At 57.4% G+C, this 27,844-nt stretch overlaps 1 protein-coding gene across 3 annotated transcripts; it reads left to right on the plus strand.

Moving 5' to 3' along the window:
• The first annotated feature begins 4,887 nt into the window (after positions 1-4,887).
• SLC29A1 (solute carrier family 29 member 1 (Augustine blood group)) lies at positions 4,888-27,844 on the plus strand. Of its 3 annotated transcripts, none has more exons than XM_074167337.1 (13): positions 4,888-4,920; positions 20,871-20,953; positions 21,497-21,578; positions 21,856-22,028; positions 22,245-22,384; positions 22,594-22,728; positions 22,903-23,000; positions 23,371-23,461; positions 23,590-23,681; positions 23,822-23,930; positions 24,202-24,287; positions 26,017-26,216; positions 26,864-27,844. In XM_074167337.1, the coding sequence occupies exons 2-13, from the start codon at positions 20,925-20,927 to the stop codon at positions 26,973-26,975; spliced, it is 1,347 nt and encodes a 448-aa protein (XP_074023438.1). In that variant the 5' UTR covers positions 4,888-4,920; positions 20,871-20,924; the 3' UTR covers positions 26,976-27,844. The 3 variants fall into 3 exon arrangements, with proteins under 3 accessions (XP_074023438.1, XP_074023431.1, XP_074023446.1); XM_074167330.1 differs by lacking the exon at positions 4,888-4,920 and adding an exon at positions 5,105-5,200; XM_074167345.1 differs by lacking the exon at positions 4,888-4,920 and adding an exon at positions 14,358-14,562.

Genomic DNA, 27,844 nt, shown 5'->3' on the forward strand with positions numbered 1-27,844 from the left:
GTGAGTTCTTGCTGCCCTCAGCCCTCTAGTGAAGAAGTCACAGGCAGTTATCTGACGTTATCCCGGCAGGTCGGCTCGCACAAGGAAGCAGAGGGACGGCGGGGCGCTGGAGATCTGCACGGCTCCCTGCGAGCGGTGATGTGCCTGGCTGGATCTCTGTGCCAATGGGCAGAGCTCGGGAGGGGATCACAAACTCACTCCCAACCTTGTCCCAGCCAGGCTCAGGCCATCAGGCGAGCACCACCTCCATCCCGCCACCTCTACCCTGAAACACAGGGCACTGAGGTCCCGGGGGGGTCACCGTCGGGAGCCCTGTAAGCAATGACCAGAGAACTCCCACCCTAAAAAGGGTCTGCCAGCAGCTCTGCAGCCAGGACCCTGGCCAGCCAGGGCCGTCAAGGGACCAGCAAAGCTAAAACGGTCCCTGAGCCATTTGCTGATCTCAGCAAGAGGCTGAGATGCTTTGTTGATTATCAAAGCATCCAGGATCGTTGCAGTCTCGTTATAACTGGATTCCCGGGAGCCTGTAGTGATTTTTTCCCCTGTCTCCATTGGCTAATAGGTTAATAACCTGCTGGCACTTGACAGAAGTCCAGCATCTTCTGTGTTTCCCTCCATGTGACCGATTAAAATGCCCCTTCTCTCTCTTTCCCAACCTGGCTGTGTTCCGCTGCCTTGTCACACGTGCAGAGAATTGGATATGGCTGCTAATCTGCTTGCCCCCCCCCCCGACTCCTGCCTGCCTGCTCAGACTTTTAAGCACACTGGCTCTCTGTTTCTCTGCTCTGTGGCACTGAGGGCTGGGGCAGAGGCTCTCTGAGCTGAGCAGCCCATGCCTTCCTCCGGGACGGGGTGGGCAGTGCCCGATGGAGGGAAACGCTGTCACTGTGGGTCACGTGTGGAAAGGGAAGGGTGGTTTTGTGATGGAAAGGGGAGCTGGATGGTGTGCAGCTCCCCGACCTCAGCCCTGCTGCAGGCTGACAGCCTCGACGTGCCTCAGTTTCCCCTGCCCCTAGCACAGGCACAGTGGAGGGAAAGGGAAATCTCACTGTAGAGGAGGACTGGCGGGTTAAGTAATGTATAGTTGCAAAGTGCTTGCAAATCTCTGGAGGAAAACGTTCCATGTGGCTGCCAAGATCCTGGAAACACTAAGTGCCTGCGAATGCTGCCTAGCTCCTCAGGCCCTAAAACTCAAATATTGCCCAAGAGGCACAGAAAATATTCCTTCAGCTCGTATGATGCATTACCTACAGCCTGGAATAAATCTCCCTTTCTGCTCTTGCTTTCCAAACCAGCTGTTCGTTTGCTTTCCCCTTTTGGATTTCATCGCTTTAGTTGAAGCAGGGAATTGCTACAAGAGGGGAAAAAAAAAAAAAACGGCTTTTGTGAAAGGTTTGGCATGAGTGTCTCTGAAGGGAGAGCACTTTCCCTGTTTGTTCTGCCTGTTACACACTAGTTTTGAGCAGAGCGTACAACTTGGACTTCAGGTGACGGCGCCACATTGCCCATTAGAGGTTTCAGAAAGAAAACCAGAAGGGCTGGGCAGCTTGAGCCCCATCAGCATGTCCTGGGAAGTGTGTCCTTATGCAAGGGAGAGGCTTTGCTGGCTGCCTTCCTCCGGGAAAGCAGAGCTCTGCCTTCTTCCTTTGCTCTGGGGAGCGCAGCCATCTGCCAACAGCAGCAGTGTATTTTGGCACCACGCTGCTGCTTTGGGGATGGAGAGGGTGGAAGAGCAACGAGCCCCCGGGCCCCGCTTGAGGTTGCTTTTACTCCTTGCCTAAATTACACAGGGGAGAAACATCTAGCTCTGCGCCTCGTACTGGTGTCGTACAGTGGTGGGCCCGGTACCAGTGCTGGGCAAAGCACCAGCTGTTTCCAGTTTGGAGCAGAAACTGTTTCTGTAGCTGTTTGCTTCTTCTGGGAGGCTTGTTATTGTACTTGCAAAGATGAAGACGAGAACATGAGAATCACTTGGGAGCAGAGGGCTCCTCAAAGGCAACGCATCCTGACAAGATGAAGCAAGGCAGCGTGGCCCTTCAGCGAGGGTTTGTGTTTGTGGGTCAATAAATGTGGTGTCACCAGCCGTGAGATTTGTCACTTTCCCTCATGAAGCAAGTGTCATTCCCCTGAGATCACACGTCAGCGCTGGCATCATGCAGCCCAAGGACCATGTATGGCTCTTGAGGGCGGACCTGCTCCTTGTGTGGCGGAAGTGCCTCTCCTGAGATGAGACCAGTGGGTGAAATTTCTTCTGTCCTGCACCAGCCTTAATGGACACTCTCTCCCAGCCTTAGACTTCCTCACTCCATGGTGTCTTGCTTGCTCCGAGTCTCCTGCTTGCCTGAAGGAAGGCATCATTAGAGCCCATCCTGCAAGTCAGACATGGGTGGACATGCAGTTCTGCACACAGAGAAGCAGCCGAAGGCCCACAGTGTGCTTGGGAGCTGGACGCTGCCTTTCTCCTCGCCTCCCCTCGGGTATATCTGCTGGCCTCCTGTATGCCTGCGGTCACTGGTGGCTGCGATGTTCTTCAGTGCTAATGGATTTCAAACCCCATGTCTCCACCGAGAGACAGCTCTACTGAGAGATGCTGACTCCAGTGCTCAGGAGCGGCTGTGCAGACAGGACCAGAGCTGTGAATTAGAAAACATTTAAAACTGTACTTTGGCAATGGTAAGTGCTACACACCCCACTGCTGAAAGCCTGGGGTGAGGCAGTGGCTATACCCACCCTGTCCTGAAGTGGAGACTTCCTGGAATATCCACTCAAAGGTAAATTTTGTGGCATTTCTCCTCCCAGCAGGGGCTGAATCTTTTAATGATGCTGAGAGCTTTGTCCTGGCATCTGGAAGCATGGTGGCGGTTCAGCTGGGCACTGCTGGTCTGGACCCTGTGCTTGGGAGTCCCTGGGGGATCATTTCCCACATCTTTTAGTCTGTGCTAAAGTTGGAGCTTAGATAGGAAAATAAAATTGTGGTGATGCTCAAACTTTAGCTCATGCTGCTGAGCGGCAAGTGTGGACATCTCGAGGGGGAACACAGGGCCTGAGGCGCCATGGCATTGATGTCCTGGAGGACTGCCATGGAGGCTTGTAGGGCTCCGTAAGTGACATGGTGGCATGTCTCGAAGCTAGAGAGGGGATGATATAAAACATCCCAAAGCAGGTGACCTTGCTCTTCTATTTTGCTTTTTTTAGGGAGAGGAGAGGAGAGGAGAGGAGAGGAGAGGAGAGGAGAGGAGAGGAGAGGAGAGGAGAGGAGAGGAGAGGAGAGGAGAGGAGAGGAGAGGAGAGGAGAGGAGAGGAGAGGAGAGGTTTTGCCTGTGTTGCAGCTCACCCAGAAGAAGACCTTCCAAATCGGAAAGGCTTAGGGAAAGTGGGCTGAAGTAAGGCAGGCCCAGGGATTGGATCCATCATTGCCTGGGAGACGCAGCAGGAGCTTAATCGGAGATGGGAGCTTTTAAATTTAATTTGATCTGATATGAATCTTACATTTAAGACAAGAGCCTCCTGTCTTACTGTCTGACAACATTGTCTGCTGCTCACTTTATGTTCTCAGCAGACTCTACTGTCTGACCCCAGAAACCCATAACCGCAACCAAGAGATCCAGCAGCAGAGGCTGCTACTGAGCAGGAGAGGGAAGAAGTACCTTCCTGAGGGTGACACTCCATTGCGTCTCAGAAAACAGCGGTAGCTGTCTCTCCCCTGTCCCCATTGGCTTTTTCTCTGGCTTTGGGGACTTTTTGCTTATGTAGGTCTGTTTTAAAAATATAAGCTTTTTGCTTATGCAGGTTTTTAAAATACAGGCTTGGTGTTTGGATTCTGCAGGGAGATGTGTGTTAGAGAGCATCTTGCTGAGAGATATGGGAATCTGCCAGAGCATTTGGGGGTGTTTTAACTTCCAGTTTTAATTTCTAACCCAAGCTGATCACTGTCTGCTGAGAATTTTCCGAGGCTGTTTATTAATGGAGCAAATGCTTTTGCAGGCAAAGCTGCTTCAGGGACTTCCTGGTGCCGCTGCCTCTGGCCGCGTGGCGTAGGTGAACGGGGAGAGCGAGGAGGGCCCTGTGCTCCCGGCGGAAGCAACTTGAAACACTGAGCTATATTAATAGGGTTTCTGTAGAACCGTTTAACCGCCCGGATATGAGGTTGAATTCAGGTGCACTCCCCTTTGCTGCAGGACAAAGTACCCCCGGAGTCCTGCTGCACCTTGGCACTTTAAAGCAAAACAACAACAGGCTTTTATCATAGCGGAGTAGATATCTTTTCTGGAGAGATAGGAGCCTGGAGGCAAGCAGCCTGAAAAAAAAACAGCTTAAGAGTCCACGCCTGCCCTTTGGATACTGGATACACATGATATTTATATCCTCTGGATACAGAGGAATTGGTAAATTTCAGAGGGGGCTGCGCATCGCCTGCCTTCCTGGGTAGCAACAACATGAATGCACAGTGCAAAATGCTGTCCTCAATTCTCTGCATAAACCGATATATATATATATATATAGAAAATTTTACTTTTACACCCATTAAGTGGTGACTGCCAGCAGGGAGGGGTTTTGCCCAGATTAGGATGCAGCTCTGGGGACAAGCGATGGACCTAGTAAACGGGCCCAGTTCATACTCCATTTAGAGCCCTAATATCACATACAACTCCCTTTCGGGCTATAACAGTTACTAATATATAGGTATTAATGCAAACCCGGAGATGGGCGCAGCGTAAGGAGGGGCTTTGCTCCCCTTCCACCAGGGCTGTGCGTTGATAATAGACCCCGGGCTGCGAGGGCCGAGGGCTTTCCCGCCGGCTGCGGGGCGTGGGGATGCGGGGAGGCGCGGAAAGTGGGGGGAGCCAGGGGCGGGCAAGCCCAGAGGGAGGGCCGGCACCAGTAAGCGGAGCGGCGCGGCGTGGAAAGAGCGCGGCGCAGGTGGGTTCACCCGTGGGGTGGGTACCGCTGCCCGCGGAGGGTCGCGGCGCACCTTCCTCGTTCTCTCCACCGGGGAGAAGAGGCGGGGGGGTATGTGTGGGGAGCTTCCCGTGGGGGTTCCCCACACGGGAACCGCGTGGCGCTGAAGGCGGCAAAAAAGAGGAGGAGGGGTTTGCTAAGCGGGGAGGGAGGAGGTGGTTTCCCATCCGCATCGAGCACAGAAGGCGCCGGAGCCGGCAAGAAGCCGGGGGGCGGGCAGCGGTGGGCGCCCGTATTTAAGGTATTGGCTCAAAGTCGCTGGGCTTGAAACCCCCCCGGCTCCCTCCGAGGTTCCTAGCAGCGTTTCAAAGCTGCCGGGTGCGTGGGGAACCTCGGAGGGAGCCGGGGGGGACGAGGGGACGGGGGGGGGGGATGCAAGCTCAGGATCCGGCCCCGAAGCGTGGCGGGGGAAGGCGGCTTGTGGGTCGCGGCTCGGGGTGTGTGTGTGGGGGATGCATAGATGCCGCCTTTTAGGATGCGAGGCGGGGGGGGAGGGGGGTTGGGTTTCCTCGCTGCCTCTCACGGCAACTCCAAATCCTCTTTCGTAGTTACTGCCGGGGGAAGAGCATGTGGTTTTGGGGATGTGAAGCAGAGCAGCCAGCCTGGGGTTTTGGGGGTGCTCTGATGCCCGGGATGCAGGACTTCAGGGAGGGGTTTGTGCAACGGTTCTCCTGCTGGAGGGATGTGCATCTCTACCGATCACTAGTGTGTGTGCACGGCGGCGGCTGCTGGGTGCCGCAGCCAGGTGCACGTTGCGAGGACCTGCTGGAGGGCACATGGGCTGGGTGCCATGTGCTGCTGTGCGAGCAGCGGGGCAGAGCCCCCTTGGCTGGCAGCAAAGCTGCTGGGCCGGGGGTTGTTCCAGGTCCTGCTCAAGAAAATGCTCCGAGTTGGCTGTGGGATGCTGTGGAAGATTTCAGCAAGCGTTTCTTTCCATTCCTGAGCAAACCAGCTGCGTTAATGGAGAGCCTGATCCAGGCAGGAGCACTGAGTGCTCCTGTGGAGCCCTTTTGTGCAATCCTCCCCACCCCTGTCGTTAAATCTGAGCCTCTAGTTAAATCTAAGCCTCACACCCCTGCTAGGTGCTAATACTGCCAGACCAACACAGTCCCTGCCTGTACTCACCAGCGCTCCCATCTGCCTCTTGGGAATGGGCTTTGGAGCTGCGGGCTGTGTGGGAAGGCAGTAGCAGCCAAGCCCTGGGGCTGTGGGATCGCAGACAAGTGAGCCTGTATCCTTGAGCCCAGTAGATTCCCCAGGGCTAGGGGCTGCAGGAAGAATTTGTGCAGCTGTTGGCCACAGCTGGATGCGCTTCCCGGCTGCTCCGAAGCAGGAAGCAGCCCAATGGCCCCTCAGTTGCCTGTTGTGAGCCGACACAATTGAGGGACTTCTGTGAATGCCGACACGGGAAATCCCACTCCCCTCCTGCACCGCATCCCGGCTTGGCGGCATCGTTTCCGCTCACCAGCCCCTGTGAGCTGCCGGACAGCCTCAGGCTCCCTCGGGCTTTCCTTCACTACAAAGCTGTCTCAGGACATGACTAGGCAGGGAAGCTTTTCTCTCAGGTTCACTGGTTGTCCGAGTATGGCTCATGGACCATTGGTACCATAGCAGCCTTCCAGTACCTGAAGGGGGCCTGCAGGAGAGATGGGGAGGGACTCTTTATCAGGGAGTGTAGCGATAGGACACAGGGTAATGGTTTTAAATTGAAAGAAGGGAGATTTAGATTAGATATCAGGAAGAAATTCTTTACTGTGAGGGTGGTGAGGCACTGGAACAGGTTGCCCAGGGAAGTTGTGGATGCCCCATCCCTGGAAGTGTTCAAGGCCAGGCTGGATGGGGCTTTGAGCAACCTGCTCTAGTGGGAGGTGTCCCTGCCCATGGCAGGGGGGGTTGGAACTTGATGATCTTTAAGGTCCCTTCCAACTCTAACCATTCTATGATTCTATGATATGGTGTGAGTGCAGTGCTGACACCACACATGTGCCCTCTGGCGAACTCCTGCTCCCACTGTTGCCTTTTGCTCCTGGAAAAGACAGGTAGTCTTGCTCTTGGCTCATCGAGAAGGTCTTCACAGAGCAGGGGCGCTTTCTGTGTGGCACTGAGGGCTGTAAAATAGGCCCCAGAAGATGGTTTGCAGAGTGGCTGTTCCCCTTCAGCTGGCACAGATGAGAGGTGAGGGCCTACGCTGTACCAGGTACCTGGAGTGAAGAAGATGAAGAAAGGTACTCCAGCCTGAACCAGCAAATGTAGCGCCAGCACACAGGGTAGTGTGGCACCTCCATCCTGCAGTTGTCCCTCTTCTCCCTCCCTCCCTAAGCTGCATAATTAACTGTTGGCATCATTTCCCCATCATGGCATCCCTGCTCTCATTATCTTGGGCTGGGAGGTATTAATGAGCCTCTTCCTCTTTGAAGATGAGCCATGGGCTTTGTTCTTGCCCTGGCCTGACCTGTCTCCCTCCTTGTTGTGGTCTGGGGGGAAGCCAGGGCACAGAAGACAAGGTACCCGTTCGCGCACTCCCGTGTTACACCTTCCTTGCTGTGCCCGCCTCCATTCCCAGCTCCCCTGGCGGAGTCAGGGCTGGGGACTGGCCTGTTGGGCCAGAGGGAGCCCAGGAGCACCCGCCTGCCCTGTCCAGATGGGAATATGCCAGCCATCGTCTTTGGGAAGCCAGCAGGCAGCCTCCAGTGCTTTCTCTGGGACACATGTAGATCTCAGTTGTTTTTGTCCAGTGTAACATCGTGGTCCTTGGCAAGTATTAAGGAAGCTGCTACACCCACTCTTATCAGCAGAATGCTGTTTGCTTGCTGTCCCTCCCAGCTCAGTATCGACCCCACAGTGCACACTCCACTCACCTCCCCGCGCCTTCCTGAGTTGCCCAGCACCTACCTCTGCCCTGGGGCTGCAGGACTGTGAGCTCTCGGGGTCGCATCTCCGTGCTAAGTTGTACTTGGCTGCCAGTAAGCTCAGGTGCAAACCACTGTGCAGAGTGAGAGCTACAGGCGTTTGCAGATGGGCAGGACTCAGGGTTTTAACAGCCACGTGGCAATTAGGATTTGATTAAGCAGTGCGATAAAGACCAAGTGCTTTCCAGGTTAAGAGTGTGCAAGACGTGGGATGGGGAAAGAAGCATATGGAGCAGAAGTAGTCCCTGGGTGGGTTTGGTTAGATCAGGATGTGTGGTCCGGAGGGACCCCACTGCCCCCAGCTGAGATTGCAGTGCAGCACTGCACCCCACCTCCCACTCCAGACCCGGTCGGAGTACTAGCTGTGCATGGGCTCTGGAGTCCCCATATGGGAGAGGAGCCGTGGTGCTGCGTGAGGAATGTGTATGAGGGTTGTTGCTCCCATGACATAAGGGAAGCTGTTGTGTAGGGATAGCGCTAGCCCTTTGTAACTTCATTGCTGATTCTGGCAGTGTGAAGAACATCACTGTTGTGACATTTTGGTCCTGCTCCAGCTTGGAGCAGGCTTTTTCCTGGTCTCACCGATCCCTGAGAAAGGGGAGGCTCCCAGCACTAAGTATGCATGGCTGTCATGCACCATCCATGACACAAGTTGGTGAGCCTGGCATTCTGGGTGCAGTGCTTGAGGCTGTCTTTCAGCCTCTTAGTTAAGCCATGAGTGAGCACAGTCAGGCTTCATCTCCAGGAGACTGGCTTCTTTTTGAGGCCAAAGGGGAGCGGAGACCTATTGCCTGCCTGCCGGCTCACGCAGAAGAAGCCAGCAGGAAATCAGGCAGATTTCCGCAGAGCCTTCTTCCCACCACATCACTGCCAGTGGGATTTGCTTTAGTTCATGCCCTTTAGGACTTGTCTGATGGGAAAGCATCTCACTGTGAAATTTCCAGCTGGAAATTCGTGGAGTGAGCAGAAAGGAGGAGGCAGGCAGGGGCTGGAGGTAGAGAAGAGCAAGGCTGGGAAGCATGCGGCTGGGTCGGGAGCAGCAGCAGGACCAGAGGGTCGTGCGGTCAGCCTTCCACCTGACAAACAGCCTTCTCCAGCCATGTACTGAGGCTGAGTCACAGCAGCAGGACTGGGTGATCAGCCTTGCTGTGCTGGGGACAAGCCATCAACCTGAATGCATACCAGCACCACGGGACTGCCACTGAAATGGTCCCGGCCTCCTGGAAGGCTGCTGGGGAGAGAGGCATCCTGCCTGGGCTACTCTGCTTGTCTTCTCCCACTGCTGCCTCACTGCTGAGTGTGGTCCTCACCCCTGCCTCGTTCATCACACCTAGCACAGCCACCCACCGATGCCACACAGGGACAGAGAGATGATTTACACCTGCGGCTGAGGGCTGGCTCGCCTGGAGGAGCTCAAAGACTGTGAGGGGCATTTGCTACAGATTTGCTCATGGGAAACCCTGGTGAGAGGAGCTCCCATCTTTTAGGCTTGGGGATTGCTCCTGGAGAACAGCTCGGGGAGGCTGGAGGGAGTGGTGGCACAGCCCCCTTCTTGGTCCTGGCCAGGGGCTCAGTGCTGAAGGAAGCTGCCTGCTCTGCCTTCGACAGGCCTTGTCTTTTCCTGGCCTCAGGGCCAAGTTAGAGGCAATTCCATTTTTTTTGCCTGGGATATCTTCCCTCGGTGCTGTGGTGCTCCCTGATGGTATTTGCTCCGGACGGGACCTCTGCCCCCTCGGGGAGCCTGCTGCTGTGGGGTACACGTGGAGAGCACTGTGCTTTCAGCCCATCAGGGTTTGTAGGTGTAGGGCTGTGGCTGAAGCCAGTGGCGTTGGGTAGGTCTCCATGCCATCCTGGTGAGAATGGGAGCATTATCCATTAACCACAGGAGGAGGCAGAACAACAGCAACACAACCAAACCATTAAGAAGCGATACACCCTCCCCTGCAGCTTCTCCTTCCCGTCTTCACACCCTCTCCTCTTGGCAGTACAAGGCTGGCGTGACTGCGTGGTGAACCACATCAGGGAGCTGATCTGCCGGCATGTTCCTGGACGGGGATGTTACCCCAGAGGCAGAGTGGGAGTGGGGTGCTGGGTGATGTGGGGTAGGAGCCATGCCCCACAGCGGGTGGAGGGAGCTGCCATAGGGCTCTGCACTTGCCCTGCCTGGGCTCTGCAGCTGGGCTGGCTACAAAAGAGGAGCCTTTGACCAGAAACAAAATGTAACAGCAGTAAATAGCCCCAGCCACCAATAAACATACACTAGTTGTTCACTACCAGCTGTCCCTCCCTTCCTTCCCTGTGGTTGCGAGGAACCTGTGTGTGCCAGAAAGGGATTATGAGGTGTGGACGTGGTGTGCCAGAAACGGATTGCTTCAGCAGGGGTCAGCCCCTGGGCTCCCTATCTACCCACATCGTCATGGGATGCAATACCATCACATTGGCATCCCTGCATGTTCAGGCACCCTGGCAAGCTCCTGCAGGACACCTTGCCAGGTGGCCAGTCAACTCTGACGGAGGCTATGGTACCCTTGGGTCTCCCAGTGGGGGGTCTCAGAGCTTCCCCTGTCTCCTCTGCTCCCCAAATTAACATGGGGGAGGCTGGGATGCCAGCAGAGCCTGCAAGCCAATGCCAGCCTGTTCCAAAGTGCTGTTTTGGAGCTTGCGGGGAGCAGAGCATTGCAGGGGGCTCCCATGCAGGGGGCTCCATGCTTCCCTGAGGCATCCCCAAGAATGCCCACGGTCCCAGGCAGCCCGGGACCTCGTGGCTGTCGCACACCGGGAGGTGGCTGGTTGCACGGATGCGGCAGCGCCTGCCAGATGGGATTTGGAGGGGATACGACTTGCCCTTTCCTTGCTTGTGACTGGGCTTATTATTGTCAGTCATGCAGAAGAGTCTGTTTTGCTGGGGTTTGGGCAGACGCGGGGGTGAGCTCCCCACCTCCTGTTGGCTCTCCCTGCCTGATCCTACTCACATAGAGGTTTTCCTGTTTGCCACAGGCTAGCCAAGGCCAGTGCCAAGAGCAGGAGGTCTGGACTCTGACTTACTCCCTCCAAAGGAGGTGTCTGCCTCGAGCCTTGCTCTGGCTCCACACGAGACCTTCATCCTGCCAGACAGTTTGGGGAAAGCAGAGTTTTTCAGGGAGGAGGGAAGAGGGTGCCAGAGGTGGCGTTTCCGCCCTGGGTGTTTACTCCAAGCCCTTTGCTTGCTCCACACTGCCGATGGCATGCTGCCACCTTGGCTTCCTTTCCTCAGTCCACAGACCGTGTGCTGCCCATGCAGCTCTTCTGGAGCTGCCGCAGAGCGGGGACGTGGCAATCCTGGCTCCCAGCAGGCAACATCTTCCTTCCCCTCAGCCTAGTTTAAAGTCAGCTGGGAGACGTGCAGGCATGTGTGGCTCCTGGGCAGGGCATCCATCCCTTCTCCCTCCTTTTGTTTCTGGGGATCATGGGGCACCTCTTGGCTGGGACAAGGCGGGTGAGGGGGTGACAGACATGCCCTGTCTCCTGGACCAAAGCTGTCGTACCCCCGTCCATTGTGAAATGGCTGCATTTAGCAGCTGAAGCCAGTTCGGGGTTTGCTGTCAGAGCAGCGAGTGGGATCTTGGCAGGACAGGTGGCTGGCAGAGGGACCGTGCGGGACCACGGCGGACGCCAAAACCTGCTTCCCTGCTCGCCATCCCCTTTCCCAGTAGGGCTGCGGACATTTCATGCCGAAAGCAGCAGTCAGCCAGGGCCCCTGTTCCTGACCTGGCCTACAAGCAAAAGGCCTCTTTGGTCTGCGGGGACCCAAAATAGACCTTGTATTTCTGTCCCGGCTGCCAGGCACAGCTGACATGCGGAGGATGGAGCCAACCTCAACCTGCCACAGGCCTGGCGGTAGTTGGCCCTGGCATGTCCATCCCAGCTTCTGCCTGGGGGGGCCGCTGGTCAGCAGGGAGGAATTGCCCCTCCAAAATTTGAGAGCTGGGGAGATAGTGACACCAGTGGACCATTGTGTTGTTTTGGCCCTGATTTCACTCCTCTGCCCAGCTCTGTTCCCCACTAAATTGGTAGCAGCTGTGCAGCCTGGACCAGCTGCTGAAAAATTGCTGAGTGGGGCCAAAATGAGCTCTGCCCCTGTGCCACCCCCTGGCAGGGCTGGCAGCTGCTGTGGCCCCTCCACCGAGTTCTCTGGGTGCAGGGGCAAGGCTGGCTCCGTCCAGCCCTGGGGATGCTCTCCCACCTGCCTGGGGAGCTCGGGCGAGGGAGCAGCACGGCTCAGGGGCATGTGTTTCAGCAGCTGGGTGTCCTGCCTGCCTGCTACCAGCTCTGCACCTTTCCATCCGGCACATGCTCCATATGGGAAGGAGCCAGAGCTGGAAGGACAGGGCCTCTCCCCCAGGAAGAGAATGTGCCCTTGGGTGTGGGAGGTGCCTGGGTGGCAGTGGGCAGCTTCTCCTGCCCTTCCTCTCCTGGGCACCTCTGCAGATGCACTGTCCCACGCGGAGTTTTGCTCCAGAAGCAGCTGTGCTTTGGGGGTTGAGTGAGCAAGTCCTGGGCTCTTGGGCTCTCCTGGGGGAGAGCAGCCCCCATAAAGCGCACAGTGGCATCTGGGGTGGGGGAACGTTTTGGGTTTGAGCTGAGCCCCCCAAGCCTCCTCTGCCGGGGGCTCCATGCATAGTGGGGGCCTCGTGCATAGCTTGGGGAAGGATTTAGAGAGGCTTTTGAACTTTCCAATGATTTCACAGCCCCCCATGCCTTGCCCTTCACTGCAGGGCTGTTTTGAGAACCTCCTGGCTGTAGCATAAGCCATTCCCATCCTTCTCCCCTCGCCACAGGTTGTTCCTTGCTCAGCTCCCTTGTGTCGTTCCTGGCGTTACTCTTTCCTGGGTCCGCCAGCTCTAAGCTTAGTTCTGGGGCCAGGAACATGAAGCAGTGAAGGAGGAATCCTCTGCCCTCTCCATCCCAGCACCCTGGGGGACACCAATGGCAGGTGGCCTCCTGCTGTCCTGCTCTTCCCTCCGTTACCGCTTCCTGAGCGGTGACCTCAGGGTAGCTGCGTGTTGCTGGTAGGTACAGCAGGCTATGGAGCCATCTTGCCCCTCTCCTTCATTCCTTGTCTGTGGGACTCTCTCACAGCCTGGCCTGCCTGGGCTTCTTCCCATGCATTCACCGAGTCCTTATCTTCAGACTTATTGGCAATGGGCTGTTTTGGTCTCCTCTCACCTTGCTGTGAGCTTCCTCTTTAGGGATCTCACCTTCACTCCTTTCAGCTGCAGACACAAGGGGGAAATGGGGACATGGTCCTGTAGGTTCAGCCCATCCCTCCAATGTGCTGCCACGGCTGCCCAAGGTGTGGCTGGCCGAGATATCATCTGTACAGATGGGGATTCCTCTTGAGCAAGCCTGAGCGTGACTTGGGGGGAAGCTGCTAAAGCCAGAAGAGATGCATCTGGCAGCCATGCCCTAGGGGGGTCTTACCTAAGCGCAGCCCCAGCCCAGCAGGGAGCATCCTTCTTCCCACCCAGCTGGGTGGAGATGAGGAGTGTTACCTGCCTGCAGGAGAGACGGGCTGCGGGCAGGCAGGAGCCAGCAGCGTGCCTTGTGCTGTGGCATGGTTGGGATTGCCTCTGTCCTCCGTGCATGGCTGTCCTGGTACGTGGTGGCCTGTACCACCAGTGCACCAAGTGCCAGGCTCCTCCGTGCAAGGAGGACCTGCTCCTGACTCAGAGCTGCCTCTGGCCACTGCTTGTCCTCCCAGCTCATTTTTACATTAATGGTGTCCGGTTGCTCTCCCCAGGGGTCCTGTAGGGTTTTCTCTGTTGGGAAGCGGAAACGTGGCTTCCTCCCATTGTGCCTCTTCCCGCTACAGCCCCATGGCCGACCCCAGGGGAGCACCCCTTCCCGCAGCACCCCCCTCCCCATGGCCCCCAGGCAGAGCCAGGCAGCACCTCCACCAGCCACACCGGCACCCCTGCGGGGCTCGGACCAGCCCTGCGGACGTGGGCTGCAGGGGGCTGCCAGCTGCAGAGGATGCCAGGCGAGGATGAAGATCTGGGGTGAGACATCCTGAACCCATGGCAGTCCTACAGGAAGCCATAGCTGGGTGGCATTAGCTTGATGTGAGCCTCTGTGCCTGCCCGTAGTGGGTCATTCCTCACCCCTGCACCCCCAGCAGCCCCAGGAGCTGCCTGAAGATGGTTTCTCTTTGGTTTTGGAGGTTTCTGCAGCTGCACTGAGTGGAGCCCTGAGCAAATCCCTCCCTCTGCCCTTGGGAGAAAGGGTCTTTATTTTTCTAAAATTCCAACAAACGCAGCCTGAACCTAGCCCTCCTTCCCCAGCCTGCCGAGAAGCAGGTCAGGGTTGTGGCTTGGAGGGGATGGTCTATTCCCCTGGGGACAGCGTCCTGAGCGGGTGCCATCAGGGAAATGTGCTTCTCAGAACAGCCCCTATGAATCCTGTCTCTGCAAACAAGCTCCTGACCACAGCTTATCTCTCCTCCTCTGACAGCTCCTCAGAAATGACGTACCCTGCCTTTAATCCTGCCCCCCCACCAGGCACTGTATCTCCTCCTGCACCCCTGAACCACTGGCCTTGGAGCAGGTGACTGCTCCGGTATTTGTGGGGCTTTTCCTGCCTCTCCCAAGGCTGTGCATTCCCTGCAGTCCTGTGGCCTGAAGTGACCAGGACCGAGGGTCTGGGACCAACCAAGCTGGTAAGCTTCTTGCTGTGACATTAAAATGTCCCTCCATCACGGGCAATGTCCTGGCTGGGTGGCGCAGTGTTTGATGGGATGCAGAGCAGGAGCACCCATCTCCTCTCTGGGGTGTTACTGGGTGGCTGGGGGGGTTTTCGCTGGCTGGGGACCAGGAGTGCCTGGGCTTGGGCGCTTGCCGTGTGCTGAGGAGAGTGGTGTGTGCATTCATCATGGGGCTGCCATCACTAGGGCCCCCTTGCTGGTATTTGGCCAGCAATATGGCCAAAAAACCAGGGTTGGAAACCCACTTGGCGGCCCCGGTGGGGCCCCAGTGGGGCCTCGGTGATGGGTGGAAGAGTCCCAGCTGTGTTGCCTAGGGGAGTTGTATGGCTGGCTCTGCCCTGTCACTGCCTGCTCCCCTCTCCCTGGTGGGAAGCCCTTCAGGAGCAGTGCTGGACTCCCACCAGGTTCTAGCAAATTCTGGGAAATTTGCCACCCAGCCAGGTTGCTTCACCTGCCCGGGCTGAGGGCCCCCAGGGAGCCTCTCAGGGCTCCTTGAACTGTCCAGATAAGGGACTTTGCAGTTGGCTGGTGTGCGCAGTTCCAAACACACCGCAGGGCTGAATGCTCCCCCCGCGCCTCCCCACGCCACCCGGTAGCCGAGATAACGGCCGGTGCTGGGTGCTGGGAGTGGGGACAGCCTCCGTACTACTCTGCAGGGAGTTTGTGTGCTGGCTGCGAGCGCTGCAAGCCTGAAGGCAGAGAGGGACCAGAGCTGCATCCTTTTGCCCATGGAGGGAGGAAGGTGAAGCAGGTCAGAAATATTGCCCAGGGACCTTGCTGCATGGGCTGCCTTGCAGGTTGTTTCTGCTGGCCAGGCCATTGTGGTGCAGGGGCATTCATCTGTGAGGCAAGCAGGGGAACAGAAATGCCCCCATCCCACTGTCTTGCCAAGCTCCCTCCTCAGGATGCAAGAATCAGCAGATGGGGAGTGGATGGTGCAGCAAAGCCTGTTTGCAGAGAGGAAGGGCTTGGAAAGGAGAAGAACAAGAATAATAGGAAGTGCTGTCAGCTCTCTGATAGAAAGTGCTCGCGAAGCACATCAGGAGTAGGAAGCCTGCCACAGTCCTTTGGAAGGAGGGGGGATCGGGGGAAAAGAGGCCATAGCGGAAGAGCCAGGTGAAGATTTTGCCTCTCTGTTCACTCCAGAAGAGCCTGAGCAGTTTCTTCCACCTTCTTTTGTGAGGCTTCTCAGGGCAACTGCAGAGGAAAGGTTAGAAAGCAAAGCCAGACAGCAACAAGTCACTAGGGCAAGGCGATCTTCACCAGAAGGAAAGGGAGGGTGAACCTTCTGGCTGTCACATGCAGCCTCTAGTCATTCATTCATGGCTGCCCTGGCCCCCGGGGACTGGGAGTGGGGAATGATGTGAGGCTTGTTTCTAAGAAGGGCTGGAGGGAACTTCAGGGAAAAGCTGACTGGTGAATCTGCTGCATTGCCCCGGCACCTGCGCAGGGACAGGGTCCATGGGCAGGGGGGAAGGCTCCTGCCGAGGAGCCCCTGAGCTGGGGCAGCACTTCGTAGGGACTCTGGACTTGGGGCACCCACGCCACTTTCCAAAAAACATTAAACCAGGGCTTTCAGCCCAGTTTTTAAGGGAACTGGCTTGTCAAGAGGGAAGGTCCTTGTGTGGCTCCATAATTGGTACAAAAACAGGAAGGAGGGTGTAGGAGTCAGCGGTCAGTTTTTGTGGTGGAAAGAGATCGCTGCGTTGGGTTCCATGTTTTTTCAACATGTTTGTGAGCAAACTGGAATAGGGAATGAGCAATGGGATGACAGGGCTTGCTGAGGCGATTGGATTACTCAGGTTCATGGGGACAAGTGCCAGCTAGGAAGAGTACAGAAGACCATTACAACACCGGCTGTTAGGCAGATGAAATTCAGTTTAGATAAAAATCAAGTGGTAGATGGTGGGAAGGAAAGCCCCAAATCCACAAACAAGATTACACACTGAGCTGGCCACTCGCAGCAAGGCCTGGGGCTATTTTGGATATTTCGTGCATAAAAAACACGTCCAATCATCTTTGTGAGTGAGAAAGCAGAAACAAAGCAGGAAAGCCTTTTGCAGCTCTCCAAATTGGCATCTCACCCCCTCGCAGTCCCTGTGTGCCCCCAGCCCCAGCATCTCTGGAAGGGTCGAGGGGAACCGGGGAAGGTTGGGAGGAAAGCAATAAGGAGGACCGAAGGCGTGGAGCTGTGCCTGGATGACTAAGTGAGCTAGAATTTCTCTGTTTAGAAAATGTGCTGTAGGGTGGATACAATCCAGGTCTGTAAAGCCGTGGCTGGCATGGAGAAGCCTCTCCAGTGTTCATCCACCCTTTGATGGCGAGGGTGAGGGAGCCGTGCTCGAGGCCCTGTGTGCGGGGAGAGACGCTGCCCTCGCTCATAGGCTCCCGAGTTAGGGGGGGAAGCAGGGATTTCACAGAAGCGAAACCTGCTGTGGGTGACAAAACAAATGAACAGCATATCCCTCCCAGCTCGGAGGCTGGGAGAGCAGTCAGGGAGTTAGTCTATGCCTGTGCCACTCTTACCCTTTCTTGGCATCTGCTTTTGCCCTCTGATGGAGACAAGCTTTTGAGCCAGACCGGCCTCTGATTTGACCCAGGTTACCTGCCCTTATTTTGGGAGGGCTTAGGTTGCTGTTGCAGCACTGCAGTGATGGTACACAATCACGCACACTCATACGTCTTGTGAAATACAAGCACGCGTCCCCGCAGCTGATGGCTGAAGGTGGAAGCAGGCAGGACGCTGCCCGGGAGGCTGGTTCCCTGGACCCTGGCAAAAGGTAGGAGGACCCGTGAGCGACATGGCTAGAGTTCAGGCACGCATATGAAATCTCATGAAGCAGGCGGTCTCGGAGCATTCCCCATCCTCCAGCTGAGTCACGGCCACCAGGGCTTCACGTGACTTGCACACCCGTGCTGGGCTTGTTCCCTGCCCGCAGGTAAACCTCGGGCCCCCAGATCAGCCTTCCGGCCGGGAGGGCTCTGGTGTCACTCAGGGGGGCAAGCAGATGTAGGGGATGGGGTGAAGCCTGGGAAGGCATCTGGCCCTGCCCCGTCTTGGCCGCTCTTGGAGGAAGTGCTGACCTTATCCCTGCAAAGTGATCCCCTGCACATGGTGGCAGGAGGATGTGTGGTACTACCCATCGGGCCTGACAGCAGCTCCTTGTCTAGGGACTCCAAGGACGGTGCTACGCCTGGTGTGGTGTAAAGGACTTTTCTTTAAAGAGCTGGTGTGTCTGGGTGTAAACCCATGGAATCCCTGCCCAGCACTATGAAATTGCTCTTCAGTGGAAAGCCAAGCGTGTGCTGTGCTCACCTTTGGTGAAGGCAGCAGAAGCAGGAGAAAAGGTGACGTGTGGGAAGGGAGACACAGGGAAATCTCTAAAGCCCAGTGACAGATGGCTGCCTGCAGGTGTGGCTGTCCTGCAGTGCAAGTTTTTCTGCGGAGGTTAGGAGGTTTTGACGAGGGCTGGCCCTGCCGTGGGCTCCCAGGGCTTGGCTGGCAGTGGGACTGCGCGTGGCCCAATACCACAGATGTCACTTAGTGACTTTGAAGTCCTTTGTGCTGCGTGAATGGGCAATTAAAGTTGTGCCATCTCCTGTTTGTATCTGCTCAGAGGCTCTAGACTGTGGTTTGTTAAAACCCCTCCTTGTTATCTTGCTCCTTCCGCTTACACATTGCTTCCGAGGGGATGAGACAGACCGCTCTACGCCCAGGAACAAAATGGATGTCCTTAACGCCAAGGTCCTGCATTGCTCCTCCTTTCCCCTGTTCCACAGACCATGCGGCCACTGAGCTGGTGGCTGGGGTAAACATCAGGAGGCTCCTCCGGGAGGCGGAGGGTGGCCTCTGTCCCATGGTTCCTTAGCGTAGGACTGTTCTCGCGGTGCAGGAGCAGGGTTGCCACCTGTTGCTGGCGTTGGTTCGTGTGAGCTTTCCTGTTTGTTGTAGGGTTGTTTGTACGGGCCGGCGGCTGGATGTGTTTCCTGCCGTAATGAGTGCTGACCCCTGCGCCCCTTGGCAGGCACCGGCTCTTTGTGGAAAAAATTAGGAGGCACTTAGCGAAGCGAGAGAGAAAACAAACAGAGCAGGCAGGAGGCTGCGGCTGGGCAGCCGGGCAGCGCCTGCTGAGGAGGTCGGGTTCCTGGCGCAGGGATGTGGGCGCTCTCCAGACGGAAGCAGGAGGTGGCTGGGAAAACAACGTGGCAGAGCAGTGCACAGTGCCCTGCCCCGGCACCCCCCCGATTCCCGATCCCCCCCGCCTCCCCCCTGCCTCCCCTGCCTCCTGCCACCTCCTCCACGACACCCTTCCCTTCCTCCCTTCCCTGGGTGCTGTGGATGGGTGCCTGGGCAGCGGGACCCGGGCCCTGTGCCAGCCGTGGTACCCGACACCTCTTCTCCTCCTCCACGGATGCCACCAGACCCACATGGCCCCAGCCCCCGTGACCTGAGCCGGGGCCTGACGCTCACCCCCGAGAGCAGGGGGGGTGCAGAAGCAGGGGGACACACCACCTTCAAATACACCGAACACAGGGCTTGCCCTGGCTCTGTCCTCCCCAGGTATGTCTGTGGGGTCGGTCCCTGCCCCAGTTTCTTGGGACACTGTTGTGACCTGGTGAGGGGCTGGGAGGGGGGGCGGTGGCTTGGCTGGGCAAGGGGCAGCATGTTGAGGGCTTGCTGGGGACCAGCGGCAGGGGCTGGGGTTCTCCTGCCTGTTTGGGGGTGAGATCTATTTGCTCGGGGACAAGCAGTGGCCCCAGCAGGGTTTCTGTGTGCGAGGGGGTGGCAGTTGTGCTTGCAGGTCCCCCTGCTAATCCCAGGTCAGGGCCCGGGGCGTCTCCTGCGCACAGGGGCACTGGCAGGCTGCTGGGAGGGGATTTTGGGATGTTTTCTCTGGAAGCCCAGGTGGCTTAGGAGGGCAAGGCAGGAACTGTCATGCCCGGAGCTGTCTGCGTGGGAAGGCAGGGGAGCTGTGCTGCAGACAGCTCTGGCATCGACGTGGTGGCACCTGCCGGGCTGGGGGGGCTCTCTGTCCCATGCAGACGTACCCGTCAGATTGCTCTGGCTTTTCCAAGCAGCCAGTGGGCTTCCCAAATCCCTTTCCGTGTCCTGCCAGCTATGTTTCGGCTTCGTCGTCGCTGTGGGCTCCACCAGCCGCAGGGCGGCACCGGGGGAAGGAGGCGAGCCCTGCCCAGAAAAACACCAGGCGGGCAGCTGCGACAGGGGACGGTCTCCGCCGCCTTTAAGGCACAGCCGGGGCTGGCAGGGACTACAGATCCCAGCATGCTGCTGCCGGCCATGCCTCCTCCTTCCCTCCCTCGCCCCACCTGCCGGGCTGCGGGCGGGGATGCTGTAAAGCCGGCAGCGGGGCGGGCGGGCGGCCGGGGGGCATGCCCCGGGGGGGCCGGGGGCTCAGCGCCGGCAGCCCCGCTGCAGATGAAGCCCTGGGAGAGGTGCCGGAGCACCCCATGCTGCGACGCCCGGACTGGAAAAGGACAAGGCAGGCCTGCGGCTTCTGCCGGGCAGCTGATCCCCTTCTGCCCTCGGGGGCGGGTGGGGGAAGGTCCCTTCTCGGGGGTCCTGGGGCTGCATCTCTGGGGGTTGCAACGCCAGGGCGGTGGCAGGAGCCGGGCAGGTGGTGATGGGGGAAAAGAAGCGGTGGACGGCAGGGAGGGGACAGCGGTGCCACGGATGCCCTTGGCTTTCCAAGGTGACCCAGGAAAGGGCTGCAAGAGCCCCAGGGAAGCGGGAATTGAAAACGGGGGGAGTTTGTGTGGTTCTCACCAGAGAAGCTGCTGAATTAAATATGTCTTTTGTGCCGCCGTGCCCTGGGCGTTGGAGGGAGGTGGGGAGCGCAGGGGGGCGGACACAGCCTGCTGCGCATATTCTTTGCTCACAGCCCCAGGATTGGGGGCAGAGAGAGCTGCAGGCTCACAAATCCCTTAAGAGCCTGCTGTGGAGCAGCCGGGCAGCCAGCGCCGAGCAGCCTGGGCGTCTCAGGAAAGTGATTTCCCTTTGGGAGGGAAGGCTTGCTGTCCTCCAGCCAGCAGAATAAGGCTGTGTGTCACAGACCCTTGGCTGAAGGACTCTGAGCCACAGGTTTCCAAAGCTGCTGCGCCGTGCTCTTGCCATTTGCCGGCTCTGTTTGGCGCCCGGTACTATGGAACACTTAGCCGGCGGCACAGACAGGGGGTTAGAACCAGCACTGCCCCTGCTGGGCCTGTGTCCCTCACTCCCCCATAAAATCCTGTTTGCTTTTCAGACGGAGAGCAGCCACGAGACTTGTTGGGACCTGCGCTGACGCTTGCTGCACAAGATGACATCAAGAGACGGGCCCCAAGATAGGTAATGCTGGGCTGTGGGGTGGGTGTGAGGGCACATCCAGGATACCAGGAGGTCAGGGAAGACAGCGGGACCCAGCACTGGGGGGGACTCGGCATCAGGGGGGACCCAGCATCGGAGGGGATACCCTCACCTGCATGCTCACTGGGCTGCTGAGCGCTCCCTTCCCCAAGACGCTCTCTCCGTCAGCTTTTCCATGGCAAACATGCTGTAAACAGTCCCTGGTGCTGGGACATGCCTGGGGAGCCTGACTCCCTCCCAGCTCTGGTAATGGCCTCTGTGCATCTGGGTGCCACATGCCGAGGAGCAGCCAGCTTCTCCTCGCCTTCATACCCTCCCAGGGAGGACCTCCCACGGCTCCTTTGCAGTGCCATGTCTCCTCCGGCAGCCCAGGCTAGCAGGGGCTGTGGGGCAGGGGACACGGCAATAAATTTCGTCCTCCATCCTCCCGGTGCCTCTGGCTGCAGGGTCAGGCACAGTCAGGAGAGATGCCTGTCCCTTGCCCTGCCCATTGTCCTGCTCCAAACTGCTCTGTCCTCTCCGCAGGTACAAGGCTGTCTGGCTGATCTTCTTCATCCTCGGCCTGGGAACGCTGCTGCCATGGAATTTCTTCATGACTGCCAGGGAGGTGAGGGCTTCCCTCCTGCTGCTGCCAATGACACTAATCATCCCCTGTCACCTCTAGGGACCATGCTGTAGGTGTGGCAGGACTGCATGGCATAGAGACCCTGTGTTTGCATGCAGGAGACCCAGAAGCATGGGTGACCTGGGTGAACAAGTGGCACTGAGGTGTCAGGAGGAGCCCTGGGCTGTGAATGGGGCCGGAGGGGGGGACAAGGGTGGCCTGAGTGTGCTGGGGGAAGGCCTCGCAGTACCTCGGCTCCACGAGGCTCCTTCTCTTGCAGTATTTCATCAGCCGCCTTGCGGACCCGGAGGAGACAAGCAACTTGTGGAATCAGACTGGTGGGGCTGCCTTGCCCCCTTCCTACCTGCAGTCCATGTTTGACAACTTCATGACGCTCTGCGCCATGGTGCCCCTCCTCATCTTCACTTGCCTCAACTCCTTCATCCACCAGCGGTGAGCCTTGCCCTGTTCTTGCCCCTGCCAGCCCCCACAGGGCCACCCAGCCCCGGCCCGTCCTTCTGAGCCAAGCCACAGCTCGTTCAGTCAAGTCAAAGGCAAAACACCAGTCTCCTGTTCAGGGGTTTGGCTGGGATTCCCATGGGAGAGCTTGGCTCCGGCCTCACGGGCTTTTGGGGTGTGAGTTTTCCTCACCGAGACCTTCTCTTGCAGGATTCCCCAGCAGATCCGCATCTCAGGCAGCTTGGTGGCCATTGGGCTGGTGTTTTTAATCACCGCGATCATGGTGAAGGTCACCATGGCGCCTCTTCCCTTCTTCATCTTTACCATGATCAGCATCGTCTTCATCAACTGTGAGTGAGGCAGTGGGGAGGAAGGAAGAGGGCTCAGCCCCATTGCTACAGCTAATCTCTCTGGGAGAAAAGCATGAACCTCACTGTGAGAGATCCAAGGAGGAGGGGGACCTGCCTTGCCTCACAGGGCAAGGGCCTTGGCTCCCTGCAGAGGTGCAGCCCATCCTTGCCTTTGGTTTCTCATTTCTGCTCATCTTTCCCCTTCACAGCCTTCGGCGCCATCCTCCAGAGCAGCCTCTTTGGGCTGGCAGGGCTCCTGCCTGCCAGCTACACGGCTCCCATCATGAGTGGGCAGGGCTTGGCAGGCACCTTTGCTGCTTTGGCGATGATCTTCAGTATTGCCAGTGAGTAATCCCTGCCCTGTGGGTGACATGGCCTTCCCAGAGCCCTGCTGTCAACAGGATCTGCTGGGGTCACGCTGTAGGGTTGAATGGGAGATGGCAGCAGGGCCTCGCTCCTCTCAGCCCTCATCATCTTTTTCCTTTTTTCCCCCATCTCCTCCCTTCCCGTGCTCCCAGTTGGCGCCCAGCAACCTGAGAGCTTCATTGGTTACTTCACCACAGCCTGTGTGGCGATCGTCCTGGCAATCTTCTCCTACATCCTTCTGCCTCGCATGGTGAGACTTTGTTGTCCTGATGGGGAAAGGTGTGGGAAAATGGGACCTTTGTGCATCACAGCACAAGGACCGTGCCCCAGTAGAACCCCAGCATTAGCTTCTACCAGCCTCCACCTCCTAGTTCAGGGCAAGCTCTCCCCTATCCCGAGGGAGCTCTATGGGATACTTCCCACCTCAGATACCCCAGTATCCTTGGGATACTGTGGAAATGAGCCCCTGGGTGAGCAGGAAAGCATCAGTATCAGACATAAGCGGAAGGAATACTTTGCCCATATTGCATTTGCCCATATCACCCACATCTGCTATTACCACACAGCCCCTGGCAGCCTTCTTATGCATGAATGAGTTCTCCGTGGCTGTCTCTCTGCAGGATTTCTTCCGATACTACTCCATGAAGGACAAGACAGAGTACCATGTGTACAATGCAGAGCTGGAAACCAAGAGAGACCTGATTAAGAAAGGTGAGGGGCTGAGAGGAGGAAGAGGAAGGGAAAAAAGGAAGAGCTGAGAGGAAGAATGAGACAGAAGGACCAAATTAGATCCCAGCTTTCTGGGGTCTGATGTGCCCTACTTGTGTCTCTCCATGCAGATGAGCCCAATGGGATGGAGCAGAATAACTCAAAGATCATCCCTATCCACAACCCTGATGAGAAGCCCTCGGTCATCGCTATTTTTAAGAAGGTCAGTTGCCAGCGACCCCTGCCCTGCCCCTCATATCAGGGGATAGGCACAGGTGTAGGAATGCATGGGAAGAGGAGACCAGCCCTACGCTGGTCTCTTGCCCTGTGTTTGATACCAGCCTCTTTCTTTCACCTGCCTAGCTCTGGGTCATGGCTCTGTCTGTCTGCTTCGTCTTCACTGTCACCATTGGCGTCTTTCCTTCCATCACAGCTAAGGTGTCCACTATCCTCGGAGAGGGAAACAGATGGGGTAAGTGTGGCCAGGGATGGGGTGGGGTAGGAGGAAACTAGGAAGAAGGTAAATGGGAGAAAAGAAAGTGGGGCTTGAAGTAGTAGGTATGCCTGAGGGGAGGAGGAAACATCTGTGCATGATGGTTTGGATGGGGACACTGGCCTGGCTGGGAGACCGTTCCAGCCCTTAGGGGGAAACCAGAAGGACCTAGACCTGAAAGTCTCCATGCAAATGATGGGAGTGCCTGGGGCACCCTGGACTTGTCAGCGACCTTCTCCCCCTTCTGCAGGTCTCTACTTCATCCCTGTGTCCTGCTTCCTGCTCTTTAATGTCTTCGACTGGACAGGACGAAGTCTCACTGCCCTCTTCACATGGGTAAGCATGGGGCAGGGAGAAAATTCCCAGGCAGTCTCCGTCCCCAGGCCCCTTGGCCATGGCTTTCACTGAGGCTGCCATCCATGGTATGGAGGAAGGAGGTGCAGAGCTGACTCCTGCCTTGACTTTAAGTCCTAAGCAGAGATTTATGGGTAACCACAGTGTTGTCCTGTCTTCCTCCCACCCTCTTTCAGCATGGCTTGGATGAAGCTGCCTGCTCCATTTCAGCCTCTTTGTAAACAAACCTTCACTCCAGCTATGCAAACAGCCAGGCAGGACGGCGGCAGCAAAAGAGGGTGAAAGACAGGGCAGCCCAAAATAAAACCCCTGGCCTCCGCACGGAACATAGTTGCTTTAAAAAGCCTTGTCCTGAGAGCAGGGTAGAGCCATGTGGCGTGGGTCACAGAGCTGTCTCCTGCCATCTCCCCCTGCTCTCATTTCCCCTGCCTGGCTCAGAGCTGCTGGGGCTGAGTGATGGGAGCTGTGATGGGGGTGGGCGAGGAAGGGGGCTGTCCTGTCTGTCTCTCTTCCTGCCCCTTCACCAACTCCCCCAAGCACCATTTCCCCCTGTATTGTTCAGGCTGTTTGTTTAGAGAAACTCCTCAGCACCATGTGTGGTGGGGTCTGTTCAGGCCTGGCTTCCCCAGGGCCTGGAGCTGCTTCTTCGTTGGCCATCACTGCTGGCTGCCCTCGGCCTTGGCCATGAGCCGTGTTGCCTGGTGTCCAGCCCGCAGCCTCCGTGGTGGGATGACCCAGCAGGAGACGTTTCCAAAACAAGACTGTGTGGAAAGTCTGACTGCATGTGGTTTGGGCCTCATTTCCCTGGTTGGGGCCCCAGTCGCTCCTTTTCTCTTCCTCAGGCACGGGAGGCTGTTGCTGCTCTTGCTGGTTTGCCCACAGACACGGCAGCTGGCCTAACCTCAGCTTCCCCCTCTGCTCATGAAGTGTCCCATGGCTACGCCAGCCCACGCAGCTCCCAAGGCAGCTGTGGGTCATTCCTGACCCCAGACCAGTGAGCCCTGTCATCTGTGACTGTGGCACCTCACCGAGGGGACCCCAGACAGAGCCAGGCATGTCTCATAGCAGGGGCTGCCTCGGTCCCAGCTGCAGGGACAACACAGGAGGATGGTGCCTCCTCCTTCATCTGAGCCTCACGTGTCCAGGGACTCTGTTAGGATCCGAGGAGACCATAACTCGGTCCATGCCTTCTTTCCCAGCACTGTCCAAAACAGCCCCAGCATAATCCCTTTCCCAGATTGCTGGATCTCACCCCGCTTGGCTGGGGGACGGCGTAGGAGGCTGAAGAGCTGGTTAAAGCCCAGTTTGCTGGCCCTGAGGTGCCAGAGGGGATTTACCTCAGCCAGCCTCGTCCTGCAGGGCGGTTCACTGCAGGAGGAGATTGCATGAGTGTGCACGAGGCTCTCCTGCCCGCCTGCCTGTTGTTTCCAGCAAGGGCTTAGCAATCACTCACAAACCCAGCTCAGTATTTTGGCTCTAGTGCTGCGGCTCTCCAAGTCAGCTGGGACAGGACTTTCAGACCTCCTGACGACAGCAATCAGTGACGCTGAGATTTGTTGCAGCACAGAAGGTCTCTCAGCAACTTTGCCCTCTCTGTGGCTCCTCCACAGCCTTGGTACAGAAGAGACAGCCCCTGTATAGCCCCTGCCATCGTGCCATGGGATGGGGACTGTCCGCTTCTCAGCTGCTCAGTGACCTGTTTTTCCCTCAGCCCGGGAAGGACAGCTGCCTCCTGCCAGTGTTGGTGGCCCTCCGTGTCATCTTTATCCCCCTTTTCATGCTGTGCAACGTGCAGCCCCGTGACTACCTGCCTGTCGTATTCTCTCATGATGCCTGGTACATCGTCTTCATGATCTTCTTCTCCATCTCCAATGGCTACCTGGCCAGCCTTTGCATGTGCTTTGGGCCCAAGTGAGTAAGAGCTGGGGACAGGGGAAGGGTTGGTTACACCCCCAGGTGCCAGCCACAGCACAACTGGAGTCTGGCTCTGCCCAGCCCTGATGTGGGGATGCAGGTGCAGAGGGGGATTGCCACACCACCTCAGGGGAGACAACCCCAGTGTCCCGTCTCCAGCCTTCTGCCTCCATATCCTGGAGATGAGGAAGCTGTTGTTTGGGCTCTCCATTTCCCCCACCCGCCACGCTGAGGAAGGGGCCAGAGGCAGCGGGTGTCTGGAGGGGAGCGAAGGGTGGCACAGCACCCACAGCCGGGTGAGCAGCCTTGCCCAGCACAGGAGCATGGGCAGCATGAGAAGCCCAGCTGGGACTCAGCCAGGCAGGCTGCAGTGCAGGAGAGCAAGAGTCAGAGAGGCATCCGGTGTCCCTGGCACTGGGAGCTTCAGGGCTTCTTGCCTGATGCACTTTTTCTTTCTCTATGAGCCCATAATGTGGAGGCAGGCTTTTGGAGCCAAGGTGGAGTTGCTCTTACCATTCTTCTGCTGCAGAGGAGCACAGCTTCTGGCTCTTTTGTGGCCTCCTCCCACCTCTCTGTTGAACTCACAGCGGTGCATGGGGCACGGCATCCCTGAGGACAGGCCTGACACCTCTTTTTCCCCCTAGGAAAGTGCTTGCCCACGAAGCAGAGACAGCTGGAGCTGTCATGGCCTTTTTCCTGTCACTGGGCTTGGCTCTGGGAGCTGCCGTCTCCTTCCTGTTCCGAATTCTCATCTAGCAGAGGCACCCAGAGGGTGCAGGGACACCGAGAGATGGCTCCGCATCCTCCTCCGAGGCCCTGTATACCTCGGCGCCATGGGGAGATGACACCTCACGCCTCCCCCTGCCAAATCACACTGCCACGGCAGACGTTACACCCAGGGACGGTTCCACTCCTGCAGGGTTGGCCTGGCTCCTGCCACGCTCGGCTGTGTGATGCCTCCAGGCCTACGTGCCTTCTCCTTTCCCATGCTCTGTGTGTGTGTGTAAGACCCTCAGGATCTCACAGAAGTCCAGTTGCGTCCCACGCTGCATAATTTCCCCAGCTCCAGGCTAAAAGCCATTCTCAGCCTCCTCCTCTCCGACAGAGTTGGAGGCTGGTATCCAGTGTTATTCCCTCTCTTGCCCTTGTCCCCAAGTCACCTAGGGACTTGCTCTCCTCTCCTTCCAAGGGGCCTGGAAACATCCTATATCACTTCTCCTGCTGGCAAGACTTGCAAATGGGTAGGAAAGCCCCCAGCCAGCCTTATCATGCCCGCTGTCTGTTAGGCGCACATCCCCCTGCCCAGCAGCATCCCAGGGACATAGACATCTGTGTCCCACCCACATAAAGAGCCTACACTGTGGCTAGGCTGAGGGAGGAGGAGGTCTCCATACCCCACCACCTCCCCTTCTCCTTGCCTTTGTTCCCTACTTTTGTTTTTGTAATTCTGCCATTGTTTTCTTCCTGCCCTCTGTGTGAGAGGAAGCAATTCCCTTCCTGCACAGGGTGCCTTCCCTGCCTGTGCTGCAGGAGGAGGCCTCACCTCTCCCTTGGCTTTCCCATCCCTTGTCTGTGTAAATGTGTCTGTACAGTTGCCGTTTTCTATAAAAAAAGACCAAAACGCC

This window comes from Numenius arquata, chromosome 2 (assembly GCF_964106895.1).
Source record: "Numenius arquata chromosome 2, bNumArq3.hap1.1, whole genome shotgun sequence".
NCBI lineage: Eukaryota > Metazoa > Chordata > Aves > Charadriiformes > Scolopacidae > Numenius > Numenius arquata.

Bases quoted from the DNA above. Each gene is read 5' to 3' on its own strand.
- SLC29A1 (XM_074167337.1), top strand. From the start codon at position 20,925: ATGACATCAAGAGACGGGCCCCAAGATAG. The intron at 22,029-22,244 runs GTGAGCCTTGCC...CTTCTCTTGCAG, and splicing joins AACTCCTTCATCCACCAGCG to GATTCCCCAGCAGATCCGCA. The intron at 22,729-22,902 runs GTGAGTAATCCC...CCGTGCTCCCAG, and splicing joins GATGATCTTCAGTATTGCCA to TTGGCGCCCAGCAACCTGAG.